Genomic DNA, 25,664 nt, shown 5'->3' with positions numbered 1-25,664 from the left:
GCCACAAATGTACATGTTCTCGTGTTCAGTAACTCCATTGTGCTGTGATGTGTGTTGCACAGTCTGAGATTTTCAATGCAATTGACTCACCGTAGGGTCTTAAATCAGCTATCAAACTGCTTGCCATCATTCAGTTCTTTAACATTCAGTTGAGATTGTGCAAACACAATCTTGATAAATATTGGCAACTGATGTTTAATCTTTGTGCTGCAGAGATATCATCTTGAAACAAGAAAACTCATCTTTAAAAACAAGAAGATATTGAGAATCAGTTAAAACCTTTTCTCACAGTGTACCATAGACATTGGTGAAGAATGATTATTGTGGGCTAGTCGATTGACACAGTTAGCAAAAACTAACCGATGATGTTTACCCAGCATACAACATCCACAGTTCACCATCAACCTTTACATTGATGCCATGAGCTGTCAAGAATGATTGTACATTGTGTTTATTCTGGTGCCCAAATTTTTCATGTCACATTTGAAGAGCATCAGTAGCTTTATTCTTGCTGAATTACTTTCCATGCCAAAAGATAGTTCATTTACAGTAACTAATACCGTCTGTATAAAATTCACATTTTAGTGTTGCTTTTTATACTACCTTTTTCCCCAACCTTCCTAACAGAAACTAAAATACGAGCACAACTTGGACAGTACCACACATCTTCAAAATATCATCTAGTCTGCATTTTTCCATCGAAAGTGTAAACATCAGTACAACTACTTCCAGATGCTTTGCTGTGTGCATTATTTTTTGTGTAGTCCATGTACTTTGATTTATCGGAAGGATTGTATGATACATAAGTCTTAAGTTTCTTACATGATATGTTGCACCATTACTGTGTACCACTTTTCTACATTTGCAGGGAAAACAAATTTCCGGAAGTCTTTTCTGGTATTATTTGTGATATTTTTACAGTGGATAACATTGCAGAATCACCATGATTAGGACAGTTCCTGGACGGTTGACCGTCTGCCAGAATGGTACCACTCCACTGATCAAAAATCAGAGTCAACATCTTGCTGCATCTGTAACCTCCCCATCACCCACATACAACTTCCCATGGATTGCATCCTTCATTGGGCCAAACAGATGGAAGTGAGAAGGTGCTAGATCTGGGCTGTAGGGTGGATAATGAAGAACATTCCAATGAAGTTTTGCGAGCTGCTTTTGGGTGTGCAGACATGCTTGAGGCCTTGTGCTATCATGGAAAAGGAGAAGTTCGTTAGCTGCTGCTGCTCTTTCTTTCTTTCTTTCTTTCTTTCTTTCTTTCTTTCTTTCTTTCTTCCCCATCAACAAATGTGTTGGATTTGTTTCTTAACTCTTCTGAGGGTAGTACAGTACAGTAAACTTCAGAGTTGGTTGATGCACCATGAGAGAGGACAGCAAACAGAGTAACAGTGGAGATCACAGCTTTGAACTTCTTCAGAGGAGAGGTGTCTTGGCATCACTTAATGGATTGCCATTTTGTTTCTGATGAAGTGATGAACCTTTGTCTCATCATCTTTAACAGTGTTCGACAAAAAAATGTCATGGCCAACCTCGTAATGTGAAAGCAATTCTGCACAGATGGTCCTTCGCTAACAGCAGACATTCAGTTATGCAGCAAGGTGTTTGATGTGATTTGTTGATCACCTCGAATGAGTTTTCGCATGTTCCAGCATTGCAGTAGTCGCAGCTGTGTGTAACTGACCAGCACATAGGTCGGACACTTTTGCGTGACCTCGTTGTAGTGTTGACAGACACTTTGTCCAACAACTTGCCATGCTTTTTTTTTTCCACTGTCAGGTCTCTGTAGACATTCTGCAAGTGGCTACGAATATCTCTGATACTCTGGTTTTCTGCCAAAAGAAACTAAATGACAGGTCTGCTTGGAATGCAGCTCCATTAAAAATGCCATTTTGAAGATTATGTACAGTGCCGCCATGTATTGGAATGTCATAAATCTAAAGGGGCTGAAGTGTGAATATTCTACGATGTTCCACAACAAATTCCACATTTTTTCAACTGAAAGTGGCCTAGAAAAAACTGTTTCAGTACTTACTGAATGGCTCTCACATACATTCTTTAACACAGATATTGTCTTACATGTTATATGGGGTGGAGTTCTCTAGTCCAACAAAATTTAGTATCTGGTAATGTCCGGATACTTAGAGTTGCATTGCATATGCTGTGAATTTAAAATGGTCTATTACCCATGTATTTGTAAAGATTGTGTGTTTAATACATGATGCTCTGAAGTTGTTTTATCAATTTTCAGTCCACCAGGTGAATGGACAGTTGTGAATAAGGACATGCTACCAGCTATTGCAATAATGGCATTTGGTAAGTAATTTTAAGACTTTTTTATGCAGTGCAGTATGTAAGGATAATTTTAAACATTTTAGTGTTCCATTACAGTATCAGTTAAGGCATTCATAATGTTTAATATTCAGAAGAGTTTCTGGCTGAAATGACAAAATAGTAATTTCTGTTGGCACACCTGAGAAAGTACTATTTGCTGCTTCAGGTTTAGTAGAGCTGAGAAGTTTGTATCGGTCATGCATATTTAGATGATATGCTTTTACTCTGAGTCGAAAGGAATTCCTGTTATCTTTTTACAGCTATTGCATAGTATTCTGAGCAGCATGGACTTAAGTACTGAGGACACCAAGGCATGCAGTTTTGATTGTAGAGCTATATGCTACCTGCTTTCATAATCTGGAAAGGACTGTTGATGTTAAGAGGTAAATTAGTGACACAAAGTTAAAGGCTCTTAATAATTGGTGGTGGGCAGTACTATTTGGTGGTGGTGTTATGAAATTCCTTAATATTCCGTATTGCAGTTGGAGGCAAGTTAGGTATATAATTTGTTAGTTGGTAGGTTGGTCCAATAGTGGAATGTTAATAAAGATGTGGTTCGGTGGTTTCAATAACCTTATGGTGATACACTGTATTCTGTAAGAAAATATGGTAACAGGGTTTTTATAGCTGCATGCCGGTGCAAATAAAGTGTGCCACATTAGCTGAGAGCCTTTGGTCATAAACTTTGTTCAGAAATATAACTGGAAATACAGCAGTATAGTTCATGATTGTCACAGCACATACCAGACTTTGGTAATAAAGATGAGGTTGCTGTTTCATGGTTTTAAAAGCAGAGTAAATAGTTAATGAAGTTGTATCTCCACTTTTGTGAATTCTCATAAGTTACCAGGTGTCAAGAATAAAACGAAATAAAGCAGCAGTGATCAACAAAGTCCAAAGTCATGCTATGCAGAAATACTACAGCGAAAAACCATCCAATACAAAATATAAGTGTGTAACGTGCACCCTAACGAATCCAAACTAGTTGAAACTATTAACTCACTGCAAGAAACTGTGCACAGATCAGTCGAGGAGAACAGAGTGCTTGGTGATAGGGTGAAAAATATTGAAAGTGAATGTAATAAACTGAAGACAGCCAAGCAGACCAAAAGCGAATGTAACAAAGGAGAAGTGCACACAGTGGCTGAAGATAATTTTAATAACATCATTGCTACACAAATCATAGCGTATATGCTGCTTCATCTACTGGAGGAAAAAAAAAAGAAAACCACCCTCTCTCATGTGCTGCATCAAAGTACTTAATCAGAAAACCATCAAATCATAAGCCAAGAGGGAAAAAATCACAAAAATTATGCAACCTGTGAATTGCTCCAGCCGAAATAAACATTTGAAAGTAAAAACAGTACATTTCCAACACTAAAGGAGGCATAAATTGTAACTAATGTGTAAACAAGGCAGTAATGTCTACAAATAGACATTATGCAGAAATCTGCAGCAGTATTGCGAATGTTCATAGGACAGCTCACAAATCTGGTAGAGAACTTTGCGCCACTCGTGGCTTTCATATCAGCTGGCCTACGAAAGTTCATTTAGACTACAATTTATAACACAATTGCAAATGCAATAAACAATGTTAACCCAAGACAAGTTTGAATGAAGAGTGTACCACTACACTAGATAATTTTAGGACTGGCTGTAGATATACTACATTGGACAACTGGCTGCTGAAAGAACAAGGTAAAAGTGCTTCTTCCCAATCTCAGTGTGCGGAACAGACCAAATTAGAGAAATGGGTAGTGAAAAATACCTTGCCCAGACCTTCAACTGAAACTTCTTTTTAGAGAAAACAATGTAACTGCTACTGCTAAACAAAAAGTGGCAATTTGTCACCAAAACATTAGAAGCACGTACAGTAAGATCAATGAACTTACCAATATCCATGAGCCATGAGAGATAGAGTACGCCCATGTTCTGTACGTTAGTGAGCATCATATTTATTCTGTTATAGAAAAACTTGTGATAAATAATTATTAATTAGCAACATCGTTTTGTAGAAAGTGTAAAGAAAGAGTCAGTGTTGTCATTTATGTTAAAAACAGTGTGACGGCAATTGATGTGCAGAATTATTGTTTGGAACATCATTTGGAAGTGCGTGCCATAGAATTGTTTTTGGGTAACTCCCATATATCAGTGATTAACAGTGCACAGAGAACCTTCAGGGAACTTAAGTCTCTTTTTGAAGAAGGTAGAAGCTGTCATAATATACTTATTCAAACACACAAGGGATGTGATATTGCTTGAAGAGTTCAGTGGAATGAAATGAAATGTCGTGTGACGAGGGCCTCCTGTCGGGTAGACCGCTCGTATGGTGCAAGTCTTTCGATTTGACGCCACTTCGGCGACTTGCGCGTCGATGAGCATGAAATGATGATGATTAGGACAACACCCAGTCCCTGAGCGGAGAAAATCTCCGACCCAGCCGGGAATCAAACCCGGGCCCTTAGGAATGACAGTCTGTCACACTGACCACTCAGCTACCGGGGGTGGAAAAAAGAGTTCAGTGTAAACTTCATAACAAATTCCAGAGAAATGTCAGACCTATAAAATCTGATGTACACATATAATCTTGTTTCTGTGATTAGCTTCCCTACTAGGATAACTTCATGTTCAAGCACACTGATAATATACTTGTAGACCAAACCGAAATAGGGGGTAACTACCAGACAAGTCCTGAATGGTCTCTCTGACCATGATGGACAAAGACTCATTATAAATAGTGCAAGTATCTATGACAGTGATAGTGGCCCCCTGTTGGAAAATAGCTAGGACAACTAATGATGAAACTATCCAGAGTTTTAAATCACATCTCCAAACAACAGATTTGATACCTGTGTATAATTTAGAAAATGCCAATTCCAAGTACAATCATTTTCAGTAATGAAGGGGCACTGATATTTGAAAACACCTTCCCTCTCCTCCCCCCCCCCCCTCCCCCCTCCAAAAAAAAAAAAAAAAATCACCTAAAACCCAAACCACAAAACATACAAAAAAGCCATGGATAACCACTGGCTAAGATTTCATGTGAAGGGAAACGAGAACTGTACATAGCCACAAAAAAAAAAATTCAGCCAACCACAACCAGCTAAATCAATATAAAAATAATGTAAAATTATTTAAAATTCAAAAAGTTTGTATCTATGCCCCAAAATTAATAAATCTAGTAACAAAATCGAATGACGGTAGACAAGTACAAAATAGAGAGGCTGTGGCAAAAATCTTTAATGAGCACTTTTTAAGTGTTGCCAAGAAAACGGGACACAATGGGTCCCTTAGAAGAGGCCTTCAAAATACTGAAAGTTCATTTCCCAAATTCCATAGAGCAGATAGCTATAGCCCCAATAACAGTACAGGAAGTAAGAAAAACCATTTTCTTAAAAATAAATAAATAAACTGGTGTCAACATCTCCAGCAAACTGCTAAAAACCTGCTGCAATCAGTTCAGTGAAGTCCTAGCTCACATATTCAATGTCTGTCTGAAACAAAATATCTTCCCTGACAGGATGAAGTATGCTATTGTAAAACCCCTCTACAAAAAAGACGATGCCTCAGATGTGACAAACTATTGTCCTCTCTCAGTTGATTACATTTTTTTAAAGTCCTCAAAAAATTAATATACACTCCTGGAAATGGAAAATAGAACACATTGACACCGGTGTGTCAGACCCACCATACTTGCTCCGGACACTGCGAGAGGGCTGTACAAGCAATGATCACACGCACGGCACAGCGGACACACCAGGAACCGCGGTGTTGGCCGTCGAATGGCGCTAGCTGCGCAGCATTTGTGCACCGCCGCCGTCAGTGTCAGCCAGCTTGCCGTGGCATACGGAGCTCCATCGCAGTCTTTAACACTGGTAGCATGCCGCGGCAGCGTGGACGTGAACCGTATGTGGAGTTGACGGACTTTGAGCGAGGGCGTATAGTGGGCATGCGGGAGGCCGGGTGGACGTACCGCCGAATTGCTCAACACGTGGGGCGTGAGGTCTCCACAGTACATTGATGTTGTCGCCAGTGGTCGGCGGAAGGTGCACGTGCCCGTCGACCTGGGACCGGACCGCAGCGACGCACGGATGCACGCCAAGACCATAGGATCCTACGCAGTGCCGTAGGGGACCGCACCGCCACTTCCCAGCAAATTAGGGACACTGTTGCTCCTGGGGTATCGGCGAGGACCATTCGCAACCATCTCCATGAAGCTGGGCTACGGTCCCGCACACCGTTAGGCCGTCTTCCGCTCACGCCCCAACATCGTGCAGCCCGCCTCGAGTGGTGTCGCGACAGGCGTGAATGGAGGGACGAATGGAGACGTGTCGTCTTCAGCGATGAGAGTCGCTTCTGCCTTGGTGCCAATGATGGTCGTATGCGTGTTTGGCGCCGTGCAGGTGAGCGCCACAATCAGGACTGCATACGACCGAGGCACACAGGGCCAACACCCGGCATCATGGTGTGGGGAGCGATCTCCTACACTGGCCGTACACCACTGGTGATCGTCGAGGGGACACTGAATAGTGCACGGTACATCCAAACCGTCATCGAACCCATCGTTCTACCATTCCTAGACCGGCAAGGGTACTTGCTGTTCCAACAGGACAATGCACGTCCGCATGTATCCCGTGCCACCCAACGTGCTCTAGAAGCTGTAAGTCAACTACCCTGGCCAGCAAGATCTCCGGATCTGTCCCCCATTGAGCATGTTTGGGACTGGATGAAGCGTCGTCTCACGCGGTCTGCACGTCCAGCACGAACGCTGGTCCAACTGAGGCGCCAGGTGGAAATGGCATGGCAAGCCTTTCCACAAGACTACATCCAGCATCTCTACGATCGTCTCCATGGGAGAATAGCAGCCTGCATTGCTGCGAAAGGTGGATATACACTGTACTAGTGCCGACATTGTGCATGCTCTGTTGCCTGTGTCTATGTGCCTGTGGTTCTGTCAGTGTGATCATGTGATGTATCTGACCCCAGGAATGTGTCAATAAAGTTTCCCCTTCCTGGGACAATGAATTCACGGTGTTCTTATTTCAATTTCCAGGAGTGTATGTCAGGATAGTTGATCTTCTATAGAACTTTGCAGTAATTCGTAAAAACCAGCTGGATTCAGAGTGAGTTTCTCCACAACCAGAGCTATATTTTAATTCACCAATAATGTTTTGGAATGCCTTGACAAGGAGACATTGCCTATGGACACATTTTTCGATCTGTCTAAGGCCGTTGACTGTCAGTCGTAGAATACATATAGAGTCAGTGTGCCACTATGGACTCAGACGACGAATGGGCAACTGGCTGAAATCTTGCATAAAAGGCAGACAACAGAAAATGGTGTTAGATGGTAACAATATGCAGGTAGGAGGGGTAAACTCAGTGGGAACAGTAAATTATGGAGTTCCCCAAGGTTCTGTCCTTGGTCCTGTACTTTCAGGAAACATTCCTCACACACTAATAAAGAAGAGATGTTATGTGGACATGTGTCCAGAAACGCTTTTCCATGTTAGAGCTCATTTTAGTTTCGTTGCACCTATGCTCAATGGAGCACATTATCATGATTTCATACGGGATACTCTACCTGTGCTGCTAAAACATGTGCATTTACAAGTACGACACATGTGGTTCATGCACGATGGAGCTCCTGTACATTTCAGTCAAAGTGTTCGTACGCTTCTCAACAACATATTCGGTGACCGATGGATTGGTAGAGGCGAAGCAATTCCATGGCCTCCACGCTCTCCTAACCTCAACTCTCTTCAGTTTCATTTATGGGGGCATTTGAAAGCTCTTGTCTACGCAACCCCGGTACCAAATGTAGAGACTCTTCGTGCTCGTATTGTGGATAGCTGTGATACAATACACCATTCTCCAGGGCTGCATCAGCGCATCAGGGATTCCATGCGACAGGGTGGATGCGTGTATCCTCGCTAACGGAGGACATTTTGAACATTTCCTGTAACAGTGTTTGAAGTCACGCTGGTATGTTCTGTTGCTGTGTGTTTCCATTCCATGATTAATGTGATTTGAAGAGAAGTGATAAAATGAGCTCCAACGTGGAAAGTAAGCGTTTCCGGACACATGTCCACATAACATATTTTCTTTCTTTGTGTGTGAGGAATGTTTCCTGAAAGTTTGGCCGTACCTTTTTGTAACACCCTGTGTGTGTATAATCAGTGACCTACCTTTGTCCTCCAACAAAGCAAGCAACTTCACGATGTTTGCAGCGATGCAAGTATTGTGATTGACAATAAGACACCTGACCTAGAATTAAGTGCCAGCCAATTACCGAGGATGTTCTGAATTGGTTCACAATAGTCTATATCAGTAAATCTCAGCAACGCCAATTCCATTCATTTCCATTCTGGTCACAAAAGCCCACAGGAGATAAACATTGCACACGGGAGCTAGCAGATACAGAGGGTAGATTATGAAATCCTTGGTCATACATATAGCTAACAGGCTTAACTGGGAACACTATATCCATTAAACTCTGAAAAGGCTTAGTTCAGCAACATTTGCCATATGGATAATAACCAAAATTTGAGACATCACTGTCTCAAAATCTGCTTACTTTGGCTACTTCCATTCGGTTACGTGTTAAGGAATAATCTTCAGAGGCGATTCACCACTGTCGAAAAAACTCTTTACAAGTCACAGAAAGGCTGTCCGAATTTTGTGTGGAGTGCCTCAAAGAACGTGACCTCAACCTTTTTAAGCAAATAGGAATACTAACCACTACTTCACAATATCTGTTTTCAATTATGACATTCATGCCTCACAATCCTTCTCAATATGAAATGAATGAATGAAACATGCCATCATCTTAACACAAGAAGGAAATGTGACATACACTGTGACCTGAAAACTTTGTCTCTGGTACAAAAAGGTAGTAATATTGTCTACGAGGTAATAATGTACTATTTAAAAGCAGGCTAAAAGAGTTATTTCTTGAAAAAAGTTTGTATTCTCTAGAAGAATTCTTTAGCTGCGATAGCTAAGATTATTTGTCATGTGTTACTGTGTATTCCTGAGTCAATATATCTTGCTGCTTTAATTAGATTAATGGGTGATCTGTAACTCCAGAAGATGGTCACTTTTACTTGGTAAAAAATTGTTTAGATAATATCTGAAAATTGTATCTTAACCTGTGTGAGTGTAATTAGAACTTACTGTTTGCTACTTTGTTGTTATTATTTTCAGGTTTTATTCTTAATCTTTGTTTATTGTCCTGATGGAAATCTCTGTATCATGAATTAAATGTTTTGACTCATTTCACATCCATGCGTTACCATGCAAAAATGGATCTATGAAATACGTATTACAATGAAGAAATAAATAAATAAAAATATTACAGTTTGTGTCTTTAGTAGTGGAGGTGTAGTTGTAGTTGTCTCAGCTTTCGGCAGTGTTTACTTCTTGCTGTGTAGCCGGTAGCATAAAAACAACAGCCTGTTTAGTTTAATTGCTTAAACGCTGTCGTAATATTCTCTCTCAATTAATGTAATAAATACAGAGATGACCTAATCAGTAGTGTAGAAGCATTTTTTGCTTGGTCAGTTGTATGCTGACATTTGAACAGAAAAGAATAATCATGGTCATTAAAATTAGCAAAACAGTGTAGGACAAACTTCCAGGACATGTAGAGGGAGTGAGTACATAATATTTTCAATAGGAGCCCATGTCCAGAAATGTACCATTCCCGTTTTATAACAGTTTCAGTTCAGAAGTTTAAATTGTCCACTTCTGCTTGTGGAGTTCAGTTAGGTGTGACCCAGTAAAATTATTACATAACAGTTCAAAAGGAAACATAACAGAACAACTTAAGCATTACATGTTTACTTGTACAGAACAGTATTGATGCATTACAGCAGTGGCTTAGTGGCTTAGTGGCTTGATGTGATGACTGCCAACGTTGTTACAGACATTATACCTACGAAGCATGTTCTGGTACACTCTCTCTCTCTCTCTCTCTCTCTCTCTCTCTCTCTCTCTCTCTCTCTCTCTATCCCACCATCCCACCTGCCACCTGGTGTCTCTTCAATTTCTAATACAGTAGCCATAACTCATGCCAGCAGATCTTTCTCTGTCTCTGTAAGATTCTCATAAATTAAACTTTGCATATGACCCCACAAGTAGTAGTCCATAGGACTTCATCTTGTCTATCCTATTGCATACCAGGACAAGCAATTCTGAGACTTTTCTTTTTCCCTCAGCAGATGTGGACACGCTAAACATCTGAATGGAAACCGTTGTAGAACCGGAACTGTACATTTAGAGACATGGGTTCTAATTCAAAATATTATGTGCTCACTCCCCTCAAAAAGTCTTAGAAGTTTATAATGGGAATTTCTGAATACCCTGTATAGTGGTCAAACATCCTAGGTTAGTCCTATATCTCTTCAGTGTTGTCTGGAACAAGTGCATCAATAAGGCCTAAACGTGTTTTTGTGCTGGATAACAGTAAAATGAATTGCATAAATGCGTTGTGAGAGGATTTCACCCTCTTCTAATTTTATACTTTCCTGAAACAGCAAAAATACAGTTCATGACTATGGATATTAAGGTCAGATAAACAATTAATGGTCCTGTGCATGTGTGTGCCCATATGGTGGTGGGAGTTATTTGAAGCTATTATAGGAAAATATTTTTGGTACTTTGCAAGACTGTTTAAGTTAATTACTAACACTGAGTTTATAATTTGTCTTTTTGTAGTTTTGGTAGTACATGTGGAACACAAGTTGTAATAGCACACTGAGTAAAATTTGCTTGTGTTTAAATTTTCTTATGAAGAGTTTCTGATTTAATGCCCTTTACAAGTAGCTAAAAACTTTTAACATAGTATGTACAGAAACGTTTCTTTGCAGCATTCATGTGCCACCACAACACTTTCTTGGTGTATAGTTCAATTAAGGATGGTAACCAGCAGCTTTGGAACAAAGTAACTCACATATCTGTTACAACATCCTACATAGTCACACTGTTGTTTGGAATTGCTGGATATGCAACATTTAAACAGTTTTCACAAGGTAATCACTGTTAAAAAATGTCTGTGTGTGTATATTCTGAAGTTAGATTTTTAAACTCCTGATGACTCAAAATGCTGAACAACATTCAACTTTTTTTTAGGTGATTTGCTTGAAAATTACTGCTGGGATGATGCATTAATAAATGTTGCAAGAGTTATGTTCTGTTTCACCATCCTTCTTACATACCCAATAGAATTTCTCGTAACAAGAGATGTCATTCAAAACATAATGTCAGCATACAGTTTGTGCCTAGATTATCCAAAAGCAGTACACTATGGCTTAACAATCGCCCTTATTTTTTCTACATATCTACTGTCTTTGACAACTGATTGTTTGGGCATTGTCTTGGAACTTAATGTAAGTATGAAAAAAATTATTTGTGAATAAAATATTATGTTGTTATACTTTAACTTAAATGTTTGATTCTCAGCTGCAAATATTCTTTTTGGTATTGTGTGAAAGATAATTGGTGTGACATGGCCTGTAAGGGTGTGGACAGATACTGTGTTAGGGGTTCAAACAGGCCAAATAATTCTTTGATTAAAGCATTTATCATTAGAATCAGTGCACCACTTTAGTTTTGTTGATCATGTTGTTCCAAACTGAAAATTTGTAAATGTGATATGGTTTACCAACCAATACTGATTCTCAAACATGACATGTGGTCTCCATGTCTAATAACTCTACCTTAGGATGACTGTCAAGTGTAGTACCATAATATGAATTATATCAGAGGGAGAAACTGAAACTCAAATGATAGTGTAGGATGGCTAAGGAATCTGAAGCAGTATAATTTACTGATAATATTTGTGAGCCAGTGTGACCTGCTTCTGTCTTAGCAACTACTTCATAAGTTGGCAGTTTGTTGAAGAGCAAAGTGTGAAGACCATTAAACAGAAGAAACAAATACAGGATTTGATTAATGCTTTTGTCAGATACTGAGACCCGTGAGCAGCATTAGATGTAGGCATCAAGCAACTAGGCTTTTAAACATCACTTTTAAAATGTTTTTTAGAAGTTGGCATTAAAGAACTGAATTAAAGTGCATATTTAAAATCATTGGGAATAGTAGTGCTTTGAGATCAATGAATACTACTTTCGTTTGGCATTGAATATGATGTCTCTTAGAGAATTTGTGCTTACACTAGGTGTGCTATATTTTGTAGTGTGTAATGTGTAGAACCCAGTAATCTTAGTGTTAAATAAATTCTTGATTTCAAGGCAGTATGGCAACTATTATTAAAAACATACACAATGATCTCATGGAAAAATTCATTGGTCCTATGAGAATGTTTGTCAACAACCTTGTACAACCAGAAGTTATTATTAAAGGCTTTACTGCAGAATAATGATAAAGAATAGGCATATAAATTTAGTGTAATGTAATTAACTATGTGGAGAAATGCCATGCTCCATATTTGCAGATTTGACATGGCTCACTTCAATTAGAATTGCTGGTTTGTTTGAGAAACAAGATGAAATTCAGTAACAATTTCAGTATCACTATTGGAGAGCACTGTGAGGGTGTTACTGAATCCTTTTGTAATGCAAGGCAAAGCCATTGGAAGAAAAATACCACATTTATGTCAGTCAGAATGTACAATTTTGCACATTCTTTGCTGCTTCCACCACATATATTTAACCACATGGAGTTTGACAGAAACAAAAGGGGGACTGAAGTATGTGAAGAGGTGGACAGTCTCCAGTCCCTACTATCTGCCCTCCAGATTCTGCAAACAATTATTCCTGTCACATACATTTATATTTACGAAGAAAGACTGTTACTGTACAATACAATAGATAGTTAATTGCACAGTACTACAGTTAACATACTGCTGGTACAATTGACTTAGTCCGTCATGGTGCCATAACAAAGAGCAGTGTGAAGCCTAGTGTAAATTCAAATTGAATGTGTTGCATATGAGCAGTAGCCTATTTGCATCCACTGTGGGCTGCTTGACCTGAAATATTTAATATTTACTTGGACAGGTCAAGTGTGCTTTTGACAAGAGTTTGTTTTAAAATGGCGAATATGGATGTGCAAATCCACTGTAACTGGAGAAATGTCACTGTGGATGTTGGTTACGTGCATCTGGAAAGTGTACTTCTGTCTGGAGGAATTTCTTCTTCTTAAGTTGCCAATCCTAAGATTGATTTGCAGCAGCTCTCCATTCAGTGTGATTGTCGGCCAGCCTCTTCAATTCCGTGAAACTTCCACATCCTAGGTCCTGCATTATCTGGCTTATGTACTTTCTTCTAGGTCTGCCTCTTGCCCTTTTGCCCTCCACAAGGCCTTCCGTTATAGTGTGGAGAAGACTTTCATGTCTCAGAATGTGTCCCATCCATATATCTCTCCTCTTCTTGACCGTCTTCCAAAGAACTGGAACTTCCTCCGCTCTCTGCAGGAATTTAAAAACGTTAAAACTATCTTGCTGTAATATTAGTAATAGCAAAGAAATTTTGTAACTACTCGAATTATTTTACCATTTCCAATTTATGTATGTTTTGGTGAGGAATGATTTGTAGGATAACTTCTTTGGTGCAGCATGGAAGAAAATACATCTTTGTTAGTGTCAACAGGGCCCTTTAAACATAAAATGTGTAACGTGAAAATACAGGCCAAAGCCATAAATATGTTCTGGTCTTTTATTTTATATGCAGTTTTCATTGAAGTACTCATAACATTTTTCCAAAGCAAACTTTGTTATAAATTTTTAAATATTTTTTGGAAGAAAGCTCTCCAGTAAATATAAGAAAATTCACATGGCACAAAGGGATTGGGTTAAGGCTTGAAGAAATTAAATTGGCAATCCAACATTTTTACAATGTATTCAGTGCAGAGAGTTGAGAATGTGTATGTGATATGCTGGGTAACAATTCAATGAATTACGGTAATCTGAATCGTTTAGAACAACTAAGTCTCAGGCGACTGATGACCTCAGAAGTTAAGTCGCATAGTGCTCAGAGCCAACCAGCCAACAACTAAGTCTGTTATGTTCATGTTTTTGCAGATCATCTACCTGAATCATTGTAATTTTATGGGATAGTCACTTTGCACACAATTTAACATAATTAAGTTCTGCACATGGGGACGTGCCAACCATGTACTGCAACAAAAATTACTTAAAGATAATAACATTAGTAAGTTTATTTTTTATAAGTTTGTGAGAACGCATTTTTTCTATCATTGTATTAAATGTATGTTGTTGCATAGCTTGCCATTTCTCAAGTTAACAAATTTTGATTAAGAATAATTGTTGTTTTCATCCAGTATGATAATGAGCATCATTATTCATTTTTGACCAGTGGATTTCTATTTTTACTATAAACTTCACTAGATACATGTGCACTATGAAACTTAACATTCCCAGATCTTTGAAGGCTGTTTACAAAGTATTGCACAAATACCAAATATTTCAATCAAAATATTTCATTTACCACCTCAAAAAAATTTGGTCTTGCCCAGCAAAGCAGACTGAAGGTCTGGCAGTAACAGCAACTGATTTAGTCACATGACTAAATACAGTCACACTCCAGCTTAAAATATTGCCCATTATTACCAGACAGTGCAAGCATTAAAAGTGATTGAAGGCAATACCTTTGCAGTCAGACATGGCGGCATGCTATTAACATTAAAATCGTCAATGAGAAGGAGAAAGTGGTGACACTGCAGACTGAAAAGATGACAGAATGTATGAGCAATGAGTTATAGATGAGTAAATGTGGAAATTATAAAACAGGTCATGATACTGAAATGAGTGGAACTGAAGTACCCTGCTTGACAACTGTTAAACACCGCCCCCCCCCCCCCCCGCCCCCCCCCCCCCTCTCTCACTCTCTCACTCTCTCTCTCTCTCTCTCTCTCTCTCTCTCTCTCTCTCTCTCTGTCTGTGTGTGTGTGTGTGTGTGTGTGTGTGTGTGTGTGTGTGTGTGTGTTTGTGTGTGTTGGACAGCAGTAATCGCAGGCAATAATGAGTGACTTGAAAACAGTACGTGTGTAATAAGAGGTGGAGTGGTATCTTTGTAATGAAAATGGTGCAGATTTAAACATGTGGTGATAACAGGATAATAGACATCATTCATGTTTGACACAGTTCAGACCCCCAATATAAAGGTTGACATTAGATGCTCAGTAAGGTATATGCCCCCCTTGAACACTAAAACACATTTTGCACCTGTTGTTCATGCTGGCTACCAAGCTGTTGATGCCTTCAGAATATTACCTCACTCCTCTCTCAAGATTGTTTCCAGTTCTTGTACAGTTCGAATAGTGAATGTTCATTGAGAAAAAAGTCTGCCAAGATCATGCCAGGCATGTTCTTTAAGGTTTAGGTCTGGAGAGTATGCAGGTGATTATATATGTTCACTATCTCCACTTTCCAGTGTCTGACACACCAACAGTTCTGTGTGGGCAGGCATTATCTTGTGCAAAGATGTGTGGCAGTGTTCCACATTGATGACATTTGTGAACATTACATACCTACCTCCTTCACCCTCCTCCCTCTCCCTCCTTCGCACCCCCCTCCACATTGATGACATTTGTGAACATTACATAGCTACCTCCTTCACCCCCTCCCTCTCTCTCCTTCGCACCCCCCTCCCTCTCTCTCCTTCGCACCCCCCTCCCTCTCTCTCCTTCGCACCCCCCTCCCTCTCTCTCCTTCGCACCCCCCTCCCTCTCCCTCCTTCGCACCCCCCTCCCTCTCCCTCCTTCACGCCCCCGCTGCCTCTCCCTCCTTCGCGCCCCCCTCCGTCTCTCCCTCCTTCGCGCCCCCCTCCGTCTCTCCCTCCTTCGCGCCCCCCTCCGTCTCTCCCTCCTTCGCGCCCCCCTCCGTCTCTCCCTCCTACGCGCCGCCCCCTCCCCCTTTTTTCGTCTAGTCGTCTAAGGAGCATGTTCTGGGAGATCAGTGTATTATTTCATTCTGCTTAAAAATTCAATGACATTCAAAGCTGTATTGCTCCTCTGCTTCTCTTTTTTTCCGTATGAACTGCAGCTGGCGACGTTACGACAGGCTAGCTGTACCAGCTGACTGGCCAGTGGTGTCCTAGTTAAATGCGCTGGTGAAGCTGTTGTCCCACATTATTGCTAAGTCTATGTGCACGTAACCCACAGCACAAAACGTAAACGTATTATCATACTTGACAGTACTCAAGAAAGCTGGGCTTTTGTCCCTCATGAAACGGAAATCCATTGAGGTTCTAGCGTGGAAGAACATGCAGTGCAGTGTTTACATCAGGTTTATTCTTGTGATGAAAGGATTATAGTAATGTACTTTCTTTTACAATAGTGTCTGAAGATAGCTATTGCATAGCTAAAACCAGTAATTTTATTCCAGAATGTGTGAGATACAGTTAAATAAAAATTAAAGAACAACATGTGAAGTTACCTATTTCAGTGATCTACGTCTACATCTACGAGGTGCATTCAAGTTCTAAGGCCTCCGATTTTTTTGCTAATTAACTACTCACCCAAAATCGATGAAACTGGTGTTACTTCTCGACGTAATCGCCCTGCAGACGTACACATTTTTCACAACGCTGACGCCATGATTCCATGGCAGCGGCGAAGGCTTCTGTAGGAGTCACAGGAAAATCGCTGAGGCAATAGCAGCATGGCTGGTGAATGTGCGGCCACGGAGAGTGTCTTTCATTGTTGGAAAAAGCTAAAAGTCACTAAGAGCCAGGTCAGGTGAGTAGGGAGCATGAGGAATCACTTCAAAGTTGTTATCATGAAGAAACTGTTGCGTAACATTAGCTCGATGAGCGGGTGCATTGTCTTGGTGAAACAGCACACGCGCAGCCCTTCCCGGACGTTTTCGTTGCAGTGCAGGAAGGAATTTGTTCTTCAAAACATTTTCGTAGGATGCACCTGTTACCGTAGTGCCCTTTGGAATGCAATGGGTAAGGATTACGCCCTCGCTGTCCCAGAACATGGACACCATCATTTTTTCAGCACTGGCGGTTACCCGAAATTTTTTTGTTGGCGGTGAATCTGTGTGCTTCGATTGAGCTGACTGGCGCTTTGTTTCTGGATTGAAAAATGGCATCCACGTCTCATCCATTGTCACAACCGACGAAAAGAAAGTCCCATTCATGCTGTCGTTGCGCGTCAACATTGCTTGGCAACATGCCACACGGGCAGCCACGTGGTCGTCCGTCAGCATTCATGGCACCCACCTGGATGACACTTTTCACATTTTCAGGTCGTCATGCAGGATTGTGTGCACAGACCCACATAAATGCCAACTCTGGAGGCGATCTGTTCAACAGCCATTCGGCGATCCCCCAAAACAATTCTCACCATTTTCTCGATCATGTCGTCAGACCGGCTTGTGTGAGCCCGAGGTTGTTTCGGTTTGTTGTCACACGATGTTCTGCCTTCATTGAACTGTCGCACCCACGAACACACTTTCGACACATCCATAACTCCATCACCACATGTCTCCTTTAACTGTCGATGAATTTCAATTGGTTTCACACCACGCAAATTCAGAAAACGAATGATTGCACGCTGTTCAAGTAAGGAAAACGTCGCCATTTTAAGTATTTAAAACAGTTCTCATTCTCACTGCTGGCGGTAAAATTACATCTGCCGTATGGTGCTGCCATCTCTGGGACGTATTGACAATGAACGCGGCCTCATTTTAAAACAATGCGCATGTCTCTATCTCTTTCCAGTCCGGAGAAAAAAATCGGAGGCCTTAGAACTTGAATGCACCTCGTACATCATCACTCTGCTATTCACAGTGAAGTGCCTGGCAGGTGGTTCAGTGAACCACTTTCAAGCTGCCTCTCTACTGTTCCACTCTTGAACAGCACACAGGAAAAATGAGCACTTAAATTTTTCCGAGTGAGCCCTGATTTCGCTTATTTCATCACGATCATTTCTCCTTATGTAGGTGGCTCCCAACAGAATGTTTTCCCAATCTGAGGAGAAAACTGGTGATTGAAATTTCGTGAGAAGATCCTGTCGCAAAGAAAAACACCTTTGTTTTAATGATTGCCACTCCAATTCACATATCATGTCTGTTGCACTATCTCCCCTATTTCACGATAATACAAAACGAGCTGCCCTTCTTTGTACATTTTCGATGTCATCCATGAGTCCCACGTGATGCGGATCCCACACCGCACAGCAATACACTAAAATAGGGTGGACAAGCATGGTGTAACCAGTCTCTTTAGTAGGCGTGTTGCACCTTGTAAGTGTTCTGCCAATGACTCAGTCTTTGGTTTGCTCTACCTACAATATTATCTATGTGATCATTCCAATTTAGGTTCTTTGTATTTGTAATCCCTAAGTATTTAGTTGAATTTACAGCCTTCAGACCGAGCGAGGTGACGCAGTGGTTAGACACTGGATTCGCATTCGGGAGGACGACGGTTCAATCCCGCGTCCGGCCATCCTGATTTAGGTTTTCTGTGATTTCCCTAAATCATTCCAGGCAAATGCCGGGATGGTTCCTCTGAAAGGGCACGGCCGACTTCTTTCCCTAAGCCGATGTGACCCATGACCACGCTGTCTGGTCTCCTTCCCCAACCAACCAACCAGCCTTCAGATTTGTGTGACTTATTGCGTAATCAAAATTTAGCGGGTTTCTTTTAGTACTCATGTAAACAACTTCACACTTTCCTTTATTCAGGGTCAGTTTGCCACTTCCCGCACCATACAGATATCTTATATAAATCATTTTGCAATTTGTTTGTGTCATCTGATGACTTTACAAGGCGGTAAATGACAGCATCATCTGCAAACAATCTAAGATGGCTACTCAGATTGTCTCCTATGTCGTTAATATAGATCAGGAACAATAGAGGGCCTATATCACTTCCTTGGGAAACACCAGATATTACTTCAGTTGTACTCTGACTTCTTGTCTATTACTATAAACTGTGACCTTTCTGACAGGAAATCAAGAATCCAGTCACACAACAGAGGCGATATTCCATAGGCACGCAGTTTGGTTAGAAGACGCTTGTGAGGAACGGTTTGGAAAGCCTTCTGGAAATCTAAAAATATGGAATCAATTTGTCATCCCCTGTCCATAGCACTCACTAATTCATGAGTATAAAGAGCTAGTTGTGTTTCGCAACAACGATATTTTCTGAATCTCTGCTGACTGTGTGTCAATAAATCGTTTCCTTTGAGGTACTTCATAAGATTCAAATATAGTATGTGTTCCAAAACCCTACTCCAAACCAATGTTAGTGATAAGGGCCTATAAGTCAATGGATTTTTGGATATTGGTGTGACTCGAGCAATTTTCCAGTCTTTAGGTACGGATCTTTCTGTGAGTGGGTGGTTGTATATAATTGCTGAATATGGAGCTATTGTATCAGCATACTCTGAGAGGAACATGACTGGTATACAATCTGGACTGGAAGCCTTCCTTTATTAAGTGATTTAAGCTGCTTCTTGACACCGATGATATCTACTACTATGTTTCTCATCTTGGCAGTTGTTCTTGATTGGAATTTAGGAATATTTACTTGATCATCTTTGGTGAAGGAGTTTCGGGAAACAGTGTTTAACAACTCTGCTTTAGTAGCACTGTCATCAGTGACTTCACTGTCGTTATCATGCAGTGAAGGTATTGATTGTGACGTGCCACTGGTGTGCTATATGAATGACCAGAATCTGAGTTTTCTGCCAGGTTTCGAGACAGTGTTTCAAGACGGAAATTATTAAGAGCATCTCACATTGAAGTATGCGCTATATTTTGAACTTCTATAAAACTTTGCCAGTCTTGGGGATTTTGCTTCCTTTTAAATTTGGCATGCTGTTTTCACTGCTTCTGCAACAGCAATCTGACCAGTTTCGTGTACCGTGGGGGATCAGTACCATTACTTATTAATTTATGTGGTATATATCTCTCAATTGCTGTCAATACTATCTCTTTGAAATCATTCCACATCTTTTCTGCACTTACATGATCAGATTGGAAGGAATGGACACTCTTAAAAAGGCGTTAAGAGCATTTTTATGAGCTTTTCTAAATAGATATACCTTGCGTTTCTTTTTTATGGTTGTGGGTCTTATGGTATTCAGCCTAGCAGCAACTGCCTTTTGGTCGCTAATCCCTGAATTTGTCAAGATACTCACTATTTGTCCCACATTATTTGTTGCTAAGAGCTCAATTATGCTTTAGTAACCATTTACGCTTAGAGTGGGCTCATGAACTAATTGTTCAAAATCATTTTCTGAGAAAGCATTCAGTAAAATTTCAGATGACGTTTTATGCCTGCTGCCAGCTTTAAATTTATAATTTTTCCAGTATATTGAGGGCAGATTGAAGTCACCACCGACTATAACTGTATGAGTGGCGTGTGTGTGTGTGTCTGTGTGTGTGTGTGTGTCTGTGTGTGTGTGTGTCTGTGTGTGTGTGTGTGTGTGTGTGTCTGTCTGTGTGTGTGTGTGTCTCTGTGTGTGTGTGTGTGTGTGTGTGTGTGTGTGTGTGTGTGTGTGTGTGTGTGTGTGTGTGTGTGTGTGTGTGTCTCTGTGTGTGTGTGTGTGTGTGTGTGTGTGTCTCTCTGTGTGTGTGTGTGTGTGTGTGTGTGTGTGTCTCTGTGTGTGTGTGTGTGTAAAAGTGTTTAACTGTAAATTATATTCAGAAATAACTTGGTTAGTTTAAGTACACTTCATTAGATTCTGTTCATTGTAAGGGGTATTGAAAGCTTAAGAACTTAAATGTTTTCTACCCAGAAATTTGGTTAAATGTCATCTTAAAAGTATTCTTCAGAAAGGCATCACAAAATTTTTTCAAATGATTCATCACAGCTGTAGACCCTATCACATTGAAAATTATATATTCTTTAGAACCTTAGCACAGGAGGCTCCCCTGTATCCTCACTTGGATAGGTTGCTCAGGAGTATTGTTTACGCATACAGATCTCCTTCTGTGGACTCATTGTCATCCTATGAGCAAGAGAATTGCACGATGGCAAAAATCCAAGGGTGTCTGTGGCTCCTAGATTGTTTTTGTAAGCATAGTAAGGCATACTTAACCATCTCACTTGTGGTTACTACAAAATTTTTTGGAGTGTGACTATGATAGTGTGTCCACTTGCAGTAACATCGGCAGCCCACTGTTTACCAAATTGTCTTCAGCTATGATGTAAATACATGAGTGCCATTTTGTCCCTGGGTGAAAATACCTTACCAACATTTCTTCACAAGTTAAATCATTGAGTATCAATCTGGCCCTCTGGATTTGAACCTCACACACACACACATGGTGAGAGACAGCTAGAAGTTAAGCCTGGTTGTTCTTGGTTTAGACAATAGTGTATTGTTTGTTTGAAAAAACCTTTTTACGTGAAGACTTTAGTAAGGCCCTGGAGAACTAACTTGAAACCAAATACAAATAACAATTGCATGGTAGTAATCCCATTTCAGTTCCTTTGGCTGATAGTGGGAATAACCTGCATGATATTAAGCCACAGAGGACCTAGAGGTTCATCTGCTTCTTGTAGCACTGACAAGTACAGCTAAAGAAATGATGTCTTTTGTTTTTATTTACTGCTTGTCTTGGGAAGAGTCTATTATGTTGCTAGGAAGCAGCCAGTAATATGAAGTTCAAGAAATTAAAATATATATGTGGATCAGCTGTTGCCCGTGCAAAAATGGACAGGTTAAATATGGCACAAGTGTTTGGTGGGTTCCAAGAAGGCAAGGCTTACTCTCTGCAATATGCATAAATTTCCTAGCTGAAATTGCTTCTGTACGTATAGATGTTTTTGGTGATTTCATCCCTTTATGACAACTGATGCAAAACTTTTGCTGGTCTTTATAAAATGTCTGCAAATGACAGATTATAAAATTGTTTCTGGATGAATTTCAACAAACATGAGAATAATTCTATCAATTCGAAGACTAAGTGGATATAATTTTTTTTCAAGCCCAATGTGTTAATAGAAAAGTAACAAATCATTGTTTACGTTGTTATTAGAAACATTGTGACTATACCATTAATATTTCTATTTTTTCTCTCCATAGGGTATTTTGGCTGCTGTACCAATGGCATATGTGTTGCCAGCAATAATATACCTGAAGCTAGAAGAAGGTGGATGTCTTGCTTATGAAAAAGCTCCTGCTATAGCTTTAGCACTTGCGGGAACATTATGTGCTGTTGCAGGATTTGCATCTCTGATAACAAACTTCCATTCGGCAGCATCTTGTAGCCATGGCCACATCATGCAGTACTGCAACATCACTAACTAGGATCTACGCCTGGCATGACTGTCATACATGCTTGGGTGTGGGTAGTTTTTTAAAAGAATCACAGAATTTTTTGTAATTGTTGCACTGTAACTCATTTTGCAGTTTAGTCACTGCACGTAATGAATCTCTCTTCCTTAGTATATTTTGCAGTATTTGTTAATTGGCCACTGGGAATGAAAATGATTGTTTTCTGTGGAATGATATTTTTACTGTTGTGTATATCTGTACCTGCACTGCATTTGCTGAAAGTTCCTTTATTGTACTTGTGATGTCTGTTATTTATCTAGAGAAGAAATGTGAACTTTTGCCTCACTATTTTCCTTACCAAAAATAATGAAGGTAAAAGATGAAAATTTAAGCTTTATGTTGCACAATTTATCATTTTGCTCAGGAAATAGTCTGTGTTCATTGTTCTGCAGTTACTACTTCTGTTTGTAACTACAGAGAATGCTTGGGCTGTGAGAAAAAATATTGTTAAGGACTATTTGCTGTGTTATATAAAGATGTTTTCTATGCATTACTTTGCAAGAGCAACTTACTTTTTATATTATATTTATTGTTTTGATGCCAGTGGTATAAGTATCTCACAGATACTAGTGTGATTTTAATTCAAAGGATAAATTTCATAAGATTCTAATCTCACCATTTGCTGAGAGAAACTCGGAACAAATGGTTTTGACAAGTTACTATATGTATTTGAAAATTTAAGAGTTACTGTTTCAAAATACTAAAGTTTAAGAAAAGTTGCTGTCTGTCTCCAGCTTTTCAAAAGAGTATTACAGTTAAAATACATAAAGTATTGAAGCTTGCAGTCTTCGTAATTGCAATATATTAAATTGATGGGCTTTCATAAGTGGACCAACTTGTAAAAATGTTACAAATATTATACAATAAATAAATATATTTCTGTCTTGCATGTTGCCAAAAGTGTCATTTTATTGAAAGCACTGTGAATACTACCTTAATCCACAGTTGATATTGTAAGTATCTAAATCTAGTTCTATAGGCATGAGCCAGGTTTCCCCCCCCCCCCCCCCCCCCCTTCGATAGTCTGTAGTATGTTAAGTGCAGTTATCTACAAATGATCATCTGTATTTTATAATAACCTGTAAAAAGAGTGCTAGATAGTTATGTATATCACTTTTTGCATGAAGTTTTTATAAACGCAGTTATTTTTGGGTGTTTTCTTAATACAAGAAAGTTATTGAAAATATGGGATGCTCCTTGGACTTCAGTTATATTTTCTGACTGTAAATCCATCAGCTAATAGATAAGTTTTAAAACTGAATTAAAAACGGTCTTGACAGTCAAGACTATTCTTAATTCAATTTTGAAAATGTTATAAAGACCAGTGATTTTTCTCCACGAGAAACATTCTAAAAAATTAATAATGGGAAAGCATCTTGTGATTGTTTGAAACATGAAACACAGTGAAAAAGCAGCTGTTATGATTTTATAGGTCTGTAAATTGCATTTTGATCATATTTGTGTACAGACCATGTTTGAGCTAGAAAATATATAAAGTTTACACACAAATATTTATAATGCACAAGTTTCTAAGATGTACTACATGCTATACACTACCTTTATCAGATTAATGATTAGCTTGTTTCCTGTCAACCACTGTGCTGTGTCATTGAAAGATATGAAAATAAATATCTACTTAGAAATTTTTTGATACAGCACTGTAGTATTGCTGTGTACAACGCCATTATAGTATTATAATGCTGTTAAGGCTTTGGTGAACTCAGAAGTTTAAACTTTTACCTGAAGAGTTAGATAGAAAGATGAACTTTAAAAACTAAGTGTGCATTCTCAAAATGACCTGTACAAAGTGTATTGATAACTGGGACTCGGATATAGTCCACTGAATAATTAACTTGGTTTCTGGACCTTAATGGTCAATGTGCTCTCTCTCTCTCTCTCTCTCTCTCTCTCTCTCTCTCTCTCTGTTTTGTGCTGTAATGTAATTTGAATGACAAAAAATCACTCAATTCTGTAACAGTTTTTATATGCAAGTTAGTACTAAATTTATTACAATGACAGGATGGTTATAAAATGTATATTATTCATGTTAATTCAAAGTTATGTGGACGTTCAAAGTTATGTGGACGTTCAAAGTTATGTGGACGTTCAAAGTTATGTGGACGTTCAAAGTTATGTGGACGTTCAAAGTTATGTGGACGTTCAAAGTTATGTGGACGTTCAAAGTTATGTGGACGTTCAAAGTTATGTGGACGTTCAAAGTTATGTGGACGTTCAAAGTTATGTGGACGTTCAAAGTTATGTGGACGTTCAAAGTTATGTGGACGTTCAAAGTTATGTGGACGTTCAAAGTTATGTGGACGTTCAAAGTTATGTGGACGTTCAAAGTTATGTGGACGTTCAAAGTTATGTGGACGTTCAAAGTTATGTGGACGTTCAAAGTTATGTGGACGTTCAAGGATAAGTTACAGTTTAAGTTGCCATTTAACTATCTCCAGTCAACACTCATAGCAAAGTATGTAGAAACACTCCTTTAGCATAAGGAATTTTTGCCGCTAATGTCAATCTTATTTTAACCACATGAAAACCTAATTTCCACCTATCTTAGCTGTGAATTTGTGTTTGTGTTTGTTACCTCAGTGTCTCTATCCACTAACATTATAATATATAGCATATACATGTCATAAACTCTGAGAATATTAAAGCTAGTGAAAAGGATTTTGCAAGATGTTTCTAGTTTTACTTTCACTATGATCATCAAGGCCCTCCTGCAGTATAAAACCCTTTTTCATATTAATTTGTCAGGTCCTGCTCCCACAATGTTATTCCGTGGTTCAAGAAAGCATATACTGATCCAAACTACAGTTGTTTCAGTTATTTCAGTTGTGGTTTGGAGATATCCTTAATCCTTAACACTTTCGCTGCAGCTGACACTTATAAGCGTCAAAACAAGTTACGAGCCAGTGCGGCTGACGATTATAAGCGTCCGCGCTCACTGTCTGATTACTGTAGAGTTGCAGCGCGATTACTAGTTTTCCTGGGAGTTTCGTTACATATGTGTAATGTTAAATATCCGCGAT

General features: G+C 39.5%; 1 protein-coding gene across 1 annotated transcript in view; it reads left to right on the top strand.

Annotated features, from left to right (window-relative positions):
- Positions 1-23,515, top strand: part of LOC126469775 (putative sodium-coupled neutral amino acid transporter 11) — a 70,462-nt gene extending 46,947 nt beyond the window's left edge. The window contains exons 6-9 of the mRNA XM_050097005.1: positions 2,264-2,328; positions 11,217-11,378; positions 11,479-11,735; positions 22,375-23,515. Of these exons, the coding sequence (XP_049952962.1) occupies positions 2,264-2,328; positions 11,217-11,378; positions 11,479-11,735; positions 22,375-22,599 (709 nt within the window). The 3' untranslated portion in view covers positions 22,600-23,515. The remainder of the gene's footprint in view (positions 1-2,263; positions 2,329-11,216; positions 11,379-11,478; positions 11,736-22,374) is intronic.
- The last annotated feature ends 2,149 nt before the right edge of the window (positions 23,516-25,664 follow it).

The sequence above is a fragment of the Schistocerca serialis genome, chromosome 3 (assembly GCF_023864345.2).
Source record: "Schistocerca serialis cubense isolate TAMUIC-IGC-003099 chromosome 3, iqSchSeri2.2, whole genome shotgun sequence".
In the NCBI taxonomy this organism is placed as follows: Eukaryota; Metazoa; Arthropoda; class Insecta; order Orthoptera; family Acrididae; genus Schistocerca; species Schistocerca serialis.
Note: the sequence above shows the minus strand (reverse complement) of the source record. Positions and strands in the feature narration are given on the sequence as shown.